Source organism: Scyliorhinus canicula, chromosome 8 (genome assembly GCF_902713615.1).
Source record: "Scyliorhinus canicula chromosome 8, sScyCan1.1, whole genome shotgun sequence".
In the NCBI taxonomy this organism is placed as follows: domain Eukaryota; kingdom Metazoa; phylum Chordata; class Chondrichthyes; order Carcharhiniformes; family Scyliorhinidae; genus Scyliorhinus; species Scyliorhinus canicula.
The window spans coordinates 70389921-70398425 of record NC_052153.1 but is presented as its reverse complement, the minus strand read 5'-3'; the positions used below and the strand labels follow the sequence as shown (position 1 = coordinate 70398425).

At 40.6% G+C, this 8505-nt stretch overlaps 1 protein-coding gene across 1 annotated transcript in view; it reads right to left on the bottom strand.

Moving 5' to 3' along the window:
• Positions 1-2155: 2155 nt before the first annotated feature.
• Positions 2156-8505, bottom strand: part of LOC119970310 (chondroitin sulfate synthase 3-like) — a 268297-nt gene continuing 261947 nt past the window's right edge. Inside the window, exon 2 of the mRNA XM_038804713.1 lies at positions 2156-4454. Coding sequence (XP_038660641.1) covers positions 2883-4454 — 1572 coding nt within the window. The 3' untranslated portion in view covers positions 2156-2882. The remainder of the gene's footprint in view (positions 4455-8505) is intronic.

Here is an 8505-nt window from a genome sequence, read left to right as displayed (position 1 = left end):
AGTCATAGAAAAGTCTGAAAATAATTCTGTAAGGTTTTCAAGAACCATTAGTAAATAAATCAATGGTGTAAGTGTAGCAATGTCAGCACGACCAAAGCTGGGCCCAAAGTCCACAGTGAATACTTACTGTGTATTGTAATTGTTATGCACAATAGATTGATGTTTCTTCACTGTAAGAAACTGCTTATAATTATTGTTAGAGTTTTACAGCACAGAAAGAGGCCCTTCAGTCCATAGGGGATTTTCACAATAACTTCATTGGAGTGTTAATGTAAGCCTACTTGTGGCAATAATAAAGATTGTTAGTATTGTTTCTGCACCAGACATCAAGCACTTAACATAGAACATAGAACAGTACAGCACAGAACAGGCCCTTCGGCCCTCGATATTGTGCCGAGCATTGTCCGAAACCAAGATCAAGCTATCCCACTCCCTGTCGTTCTGGTGTGCTCCGTGTGCCTATCCAATAACCGCTTGAAAGTTCCTAAAGTGTCCGACTCCACTATCACAGCAGGTAGTCCATTCCACACCCTAACCACTCTCTGAGTAAAGAACCTACCTTGGACATCCCTCCTATATCTCCCACTATCTATTCTAATTCCATTTTTCAGCACTTGGTCTGTAGCCTTGTATGCTATGGTGTTTCAAGTGCTCATCTAAATGCCTCTTAAATATTGTGAGGATTCCGGCTTCTACCACCCTTTCAGACAGTGAGTTCCAGATTCCATTCATGCTCTGGGTGAAAAGGTTTTTCCTCAAATCCCCTCTAAATCTCCTGTCCGTTACCTTAAATCTATGCCCCCTGGTTACTGACTGCTCTACTAAGGGTAAAGGTTTATTCCTATCTACCATATCTATGTATCTCATAATTTTGAACACCTGAAACCAGGTTCCCCTTCAGCCTTCTTTGCCCTTATGGAAAACAAACCCAGCCTAGCCAGCCTCTCCTCGTAGCTGAAATTCTTCAGCCCAGGCAACATCCTGATGAATCTTTTCTGCACCCTATATAGTGCAATAACATCCTTTCCATAGTGTGGTGACCAGAACTGTATACATCAGCATTTTATACAGCTTCATCATAGCCTCTCTACTCTTATATTCTATGCCTTGGCTAATAAAGGCAAGTATCCACCTTATATACCTGTCCTGCTGCCTTCGGGGATCTTTGGACATGCAGCCCAAGATTGCTCTTGTCCTCTGTACTTTCCAGTGTCCTACCATTCATTGTGTTATAGAAAATACAACAGCAGCTTAATAACAACTGTGCATTATGAGGTTTTAGCAAGCCTGGCTGGTTTTAGCTCAGTTACATACAAAATGATGAAAAAATGCAACTTTCAATTGCTCTTCCTTGCCATTTCTGAAACTGAAGAGGAAAGAAAGCTGTAGCAGCGGCAAACAAAAAATACACCTTATTCTTGGAAGCAGAGTTTAAAACTAGGTGCTGATGGTGGAAAACTCTTCTGCAATCCAAAGCATAATATTCTGTAGTTTTCATCCAAATATATTATAAAGCAGTGAAATGAAAAGGGCAAAATTTCACGTTATAATAAGTTACGCCCTATATGGAATGCTACCCAGAATTCAATGGGATGCTTTAATGGAGGTGAGATAGCAAATATTGCCCAAGGACCCAGAGTGGGCCTGCCCACGAATTCTAAAAGCTAGGTTTTCCTTTCTAGAATTATTGACTATAAAAGCTCAATAGAAGAGTCTTGGTTGGGGATTCAGTGCCCTGAAGCATCAGTCTGATACTGGACAATCTTAGACTAGCTTGGTCGTTTCAGCTGCTACAGAGCACTGATTCCGCACCCTCAGAAGTAGAATGTCCACAGATGACCATAAAAGCACCTGGAGTCCACCATGTAAATATGATGAAGATGCAGCAAGGAAAATTAAGTGGGTTCTTGGGGGTGGGGGGGGAGTATAATGTCAATGAATTTAAGAGCAGGTGTAACACACTTAAAGCAGCAAATCCTGTTATCTCCAGAGGTGGCTCAAGCTATGCAGGAATGATTAATTACCAGCTATCTGTTTCCTAACTGCGATGCTCCATCAACGAGGCAAACCATTGCAGGTCAGGAGTGTAACAGCCAAAACAAATTCAAACAAGACCAGCGACATTTGCAAACCAGACAAAAACAATCCAATCATATTTAGAAAGTGAAATAATGTTATGCAGATACTTTATTATAAATAGGAGTGTTCTCAGATGATTTGTTCTAAGCGGCAAACTGAAGGGGCATTTAAGGACACAAAGCTAAAGGAATGAAGAAACATGCCTACTTGCAGCATGTTTCCATTGAAGAAACCAGGAGTCATCTAAACTCACTGTACACAGTATACAGAATACATACATTTTCAGACATTTAGAGCTTGGTCACCAGTACCTGTAATCTCGTGAGAATATATTCCCACATAAAAGTTTTTAAAAGCAAACATACAATCATACATTTGTTCACATAGTTTTAAAAAATACTGCAGATGGTGAAAGTCAACAATTTTAAAGTCTGAACATAAATTAAAAAGTCTCGAATAGTTCTTTTCCACTTGAAGCTTAAAGCACTTTTGTGGCATTATTTCCATCGCATCAATTTTGAGTTCCGATTCTGATGCGTGAAGTACTTTTACAAAGCCTGTAGGAGGAATATGATTGACACTACTCTCAAGTGTTCTGTATTTCCCCAGTTTTAGGCAAAAAGATCAAAATAACCCACTTTCAAAGCACTTTCCAGAGGATGCTAAAATATTCATCAACTTAATTCACCTTTTCTTAACGCTTTGAAAATCTTCTTTGGAAGAGGCGACTGGGAAACATTAGCATAACAATGTAAAAATCTGAGGTAAAACCCTTTGAGAGAGTGAGATAAAGAGTTTGAACGTCAGGATATAGTTCTGTTGTATCCGCCATTTAGATGTTTTTCAAGCCAGAGTTCAGCCAACTGCATTGTTGATCCAAATGTACTTGCTTTGGACCCTAAGCACATTTTATATTGCTTAGGATCTATATTAGGATCACAGTGAACAGGGTGATAAACATGGACAACCCCAATTTCCTGGCTTCTAAAGGCGTTCAAGCCAGCAGAGATCACTTTAGTAAAAAGGTCCACATCTTCTAATCCCCAACCCTGAATGGAGGTATCAAACCCACCAACATGCAATAAATCGCTTTTGTATATGCAAACGATTCCAAAGCCATAATCTCGCCAGAAACCGGTCTTCTTTGTGAAAACAAAGTTATTATCATTTATTGGGTTACCACCATAAACTATTTTTGGATCGTACTGACTAAAGATTACAGGAAAATAAACCTGTTCTCCCTGAATTGTATTGTCTCTACATCGTTGCACAAAGTCTGGAGTAAAAATTAAGTCGATATCGCAGAAGAGCAGCAAACTGTCATTATGGAATGAAGAGGAGCCCATTTCTAGGGCTAGGCCCCTGGAGAATTCCCCTTTCATAGGGAGAATGGTCATATCTGCTTTAGGATATTTAAGGTTAAGTTCTCCCATTAACTCCATGTGCTTGCCTTTGTCTGGGATTGAATCAGAGTTGAACAACAATATGAATAGTTTTACATTCTGCTTTGGAATAAGGCAAGTCTTCTCAAAGTTCTCCATGAACCGAACAAACGTATCATACCTTCCAGCGAGAGGGACTAGGATGTGGACTTTCTGGTCATTGCGTTGTTTGAGCTCTTTGGTGGTCTCGGTGAATTGGAATGGTGAGAAGATTTTCAGTGAGTTTGAAAGGAATGAGAAGGACTGAGAGTCGCTGTTTATGCTTTCTGCAAGCTCTCTGGCATCAAGTTCTTCAGCTTCCTTCATGAATGCTTTACTGAATGATTGTTGAATGTAGGCATGGCGTCTTACGGGAACAGTCACCTTTCTCCCCTTGTGTTTCTTGTAAAGTAGCAACAGATCCATGATGTACTCTGCTCCATGCATGGGGTTAACTCTGCGATAGCCATACTGAATTTCTTTAAATTCAATCACACGCCCCCTCGTCTTTGAGTTCCAATTGATCATTTCCATAACCTGCATTATAGTGTCATCCAGGGCTGCACGCAGCGCACTGTTGATACCCTGGCGAGGGATTTGTGTTTCTGCCATGCTAAACAGGTGTTTCCCAGTCAGAAATTCCCATTCAAGAACCTCGTCCCTGTCATGAGGCTGAAAGCGCATAAAAGATGGCATCATTCCAAGTTGCTGATCCTCCTTTCGCACTTCAGTGTTGCTCAGCTTGCTCATAGAGACACTTTCGCGATGCAACTGAATGGTCCGATGGCGTAGTTCTGAAACTTTGCGCGTCAGCAAGTAGTTATGTAATCTATATTGATAATCAGGTCTTTTGTTCGGATGGAGTGTTATCGCATTATGAATCTTGCTGCTGCGTAAATCCTGAATGTATCCCTTCTTGTTGTGCTCATAGTTCTCATAGAACAGCTGCTGCATCTGAGGATTTGAAAAAAATAAATATTACTTAATTACTAAAGTTAAGTGCAAAACCAGCACAAGAAAACATTGTGGACATTTTCCGTACTGCTGTTTACACAATATTTACTACTTATATCATACTGTCTTAAACAAAATGAAACTAACAAATTCCATGGAATGATTATTTCTGAGGCACAATTTCTAAATAGTCAGTAATGACCTGCTGAAAAAAAGGCCATTGTGATCGCCAACTGCTGTGTGAACATCTGAAATCCACTTTTTCACACTGCATTATAAAATGTTGCTGAATGCTGCTGTATTGACCATCCCCTAATCAGCATTCAGCACTAGCCTGGATAATGATTTTAAGAACTTTGTGTAGCTACTTGCTAATCAATTGATTAGCACCATTGATGCCAGAGGTGATTCTCTGCAGAAAAGGAAAACCCAATGTGGGAACATTTACTAAAACTATAATATTTCCTAGATGTTCTTCCTCCAAATGTTACCTTAAAACGATTCTGTCTACACTTATCTTCGCCCATCTGTAGAATTCCTACCAATCAGAAGGAGGCCATTCGGCCCATCGGATCAGCACCAACCCTCTGGTTAGAGCACCCTACCCAAGCCCATTGCCTCACCTAACCTAGGTATCTTTGGACACTAAGACAATTTAGCTTGGCCAATCCACCTAACCTGCACTCTTTTGGACTGTGGGAGGAAACCAGAGCATCCGGAGGAAACCCACGCAGACACAAAGAGAAAGTGCAAACTCCACAAAGTCACCCAAGGTCAGGATTGAACCCGGGTCCCTGGTGCTGAGGTAACAATGCTAACCACTGTGCCACCTACAAGTACCAAGTATCTTAGCTTCAAGGATAATCAACGTTTGCTCTAATGGTGTAATTGTGACTTCTTTGCTTTCAAATGTATTCAATTATTTGCAGTTCTGCTTCTAAACTAAATAGCCTTAAATAAAAACTGTGAAATCTTTTCTTTAGATTTTGACAGTTACAAAGAAAGAATAATAATTTGAATGAATATAAACCCACTTCAGACAAGAAAGCTTAAAAGTCATGTGGCAGCATGCTTGCTACTAGAGGCAAGAAAACAGACACGACAAACTAAGTGTGTCTGAAATGATGAACAATTCCACTGTTCATATTGTGTAAATTAATGTGAAGTGTCTGACCAAGGGTAGCATTAATGATCCATTAACCAGTCAAGCCAAAGAACATACGAAATAGGAGTAATAGAAGACCATGTGGTCCCCTGAGTCTGCTCCACCATTCTATACCCAAGAGTAAATGCTGGAAAATCTCAGCAGGTCTGGCAGCATCTGTAGGGAGAGAAAAGAGTTTACGTTTTGAGTCCAGATGACCCTTTGTCAAAGCCCTCCATACCAGTCTATAAGATCATAGCTGATCTTTGGCCTTAGCTCCTTTCCTGTCTGCTCGCATATCTCTTGATACCAAGACTAAAATTCTATCTCGTCTTTAAATATCTCAGTGATGGAACACCTGCAAAACCCTATCACAAAAGGTTCCCCAAAACTCAGCTATCAGTCACTTATCTGCCCTTAGTTGTATGTTCCCCAGGCAGAAGAAATTACCTCATTGTCTACGCCATTGAGCCCCTTCAGATTTTCTTTGTTTCAAAGATATTTGTCTAAACTCCTCAGGACAGAGGCAGGATTTACTGTCTCTCATTGCAGAACATACCTCTTACCCAGGAACCAATCTAATGAGCCTTCACTGTACTGCCTCCAATACAAATATATCCCATATAAAAAATGGAGACCAAAATTGCACATAGTGCTCCAGGTTTGGTCTCACCAAAGCCCTGTACACAACTGTAGCAATACTTCCTCCTCCTTGTACTGTAAACTCCTGGCAATAAATACCATTATGCCCTTTGCCTTCGTAATTATTTCTCGTACCTACATGTTAACTATGTACAAGTACACCTACATTTCTCCAAACACCAATGTTTACAAATTTCACACCATTTAAAAAATATTCTTCTTCGCTATTCTAACTTTCAAAATGAATAACCTCTCACTTCCCCACATTATACTACTTCAGCCACCTGGTTTCCCACTCACTTAAACCACAGCCTTTGTATCCCACCCACAGCTTGCATTCCCCTTGCCTTGTATCGTCAGCAAACTTAGTCCGTTAATAGTATCATAGACTCCCGACAGTGCAGAACAAGACCATCTGTCCAATCGAGTCTGCACCAACTCTCTGAAAGAGCACGCTACCCAGGGTCAGGCCCTCACCCTCTCCCCATAAACCCACCTAACCCATTGGACACTAAGGGGCAATTTAACATGGCCAATCCACCTAACCCGCACATCTTTGGACTGTGGGAGGAAACCGGAGCACCCGGAGGAAACCCACGCAGACATGGGAAGAAAGTTGAAACTCCACACAGTCACCTGAGGCTGGAATTGAACCCTGGTCCCTTGCACTGTGAGGCAGCAGTGCTAGTCACTGGGACACCATGCTGCCTACCTCTTCATCTAAGCCATTTAGATAAATTGTAAATAGCTGGTCCACTGTCACCATGCCACCATGTAATTGATATGAACAAAGAGAAAGTATAGGAGAAATCACAGTCCAAAGAGAGACCCAGCACTGGTCTTTGCCGCACTCCAATTGGTATAGCCTGCCAACTTGAAAATATCAATTTGATTCCTACTCTTTGCTTGCTGACTGTAACCAATCTCCTATCCACACTAATCTAACTACTACCAACTCTATGAGCCTTCTCTTGCCCATTAGACCTTTGTGTGGCATTTTAACAGATACCTTTTGGAAATACAAGTACATTACATCCATCAGCTCCCCTTTATACACCCCTACTAGTTACATTCTCAAGAAACTCTAATAGATTTGACAAACATGACTTTTCTTACATAAAACCATGATGACATTGTCCGATCAGACTATGATTTTTCAAGACTTCCTTAGTTATAGATTCTAGCATTTTCGTGATGACTATGTCAGGCCAACTGACCTGTAGTTCCCTGTTTTCTCTCTCCTTTTCTTGACTCGCGGTATTAAATTTGCTAACTTCCAATCCGCTGGGACCATTTTAGATTCTATGGGATTTTGGAAAATCATAACCATTATTTCTTCATCTCTTTCCTTTAGAACCATAGTTTGGAAGCCTTCAGCCCTGGGAGATTTGTCGGATTTTAGTCTCTCAGATTTCTCCTATACTTTCTCTTTGTTCATATCAATTACATGGTGGCATGGTGACAGTGGTTAGCACTGCTGCCTCAGTGTCAGAGTCCCGAGTTCAATTCTGTCCTCGGTGACTCTTTTGTGAAGTTTGCACATGTATTCTCCCAGTGTCTGTGTGGGTTTCATCCAGGTATCCTGTGTGTTAAAAGTACACTGGCAGATTTAATGAGAGTGTGTCCAGTAACTGACCTCCCCTGTTTTCTGAAGAAAACAAAGTTAGGATTTACCAAGACAGGTTTCACTCTGGGTTCAGATTTGTCCAGTATTAACATCAGTTGGAATCCTAACACTGGATTGCCATGGACTTTGCAGAAAACAACTTTTGGATCTTATCCTCATTGCAGTACAGCTTGATAAAAAGGTAAATTGACTAATTATTCTCCAACAGTGGTGCCTATGACTGCTCATAAATGAGCATTGCTACATTACTGTTTACATATTTAATAAATAAAATAAACATCAAACAACATAAGGTTTTTGAAAAAGATTGTTTTTGACCCAAGCATAGTTTAATGAGCCTCAAAATATGGCGCTATTTTCCAATTAGCAGTATTGCTGGACACAGTTGATAACAGATTAGAAAGCATATCCTGGACCACTTAATAGTTTCAGGCATATCTGCAAGTAACACAGCATTTTTCCTAAAAACTATATTGCAAGCATTTGAGAGGCACAATGCTAACTTGGGAGTCCCGCGATCGAGTAAAGTGTAATGTACCTGAACACCTCTGCAATTGATAATGATGATTATGCGACATCTGATCAACGGAAGGACATTCTAGCCTGGCTGCTCAATTTCACCACATAAATTCTGCACA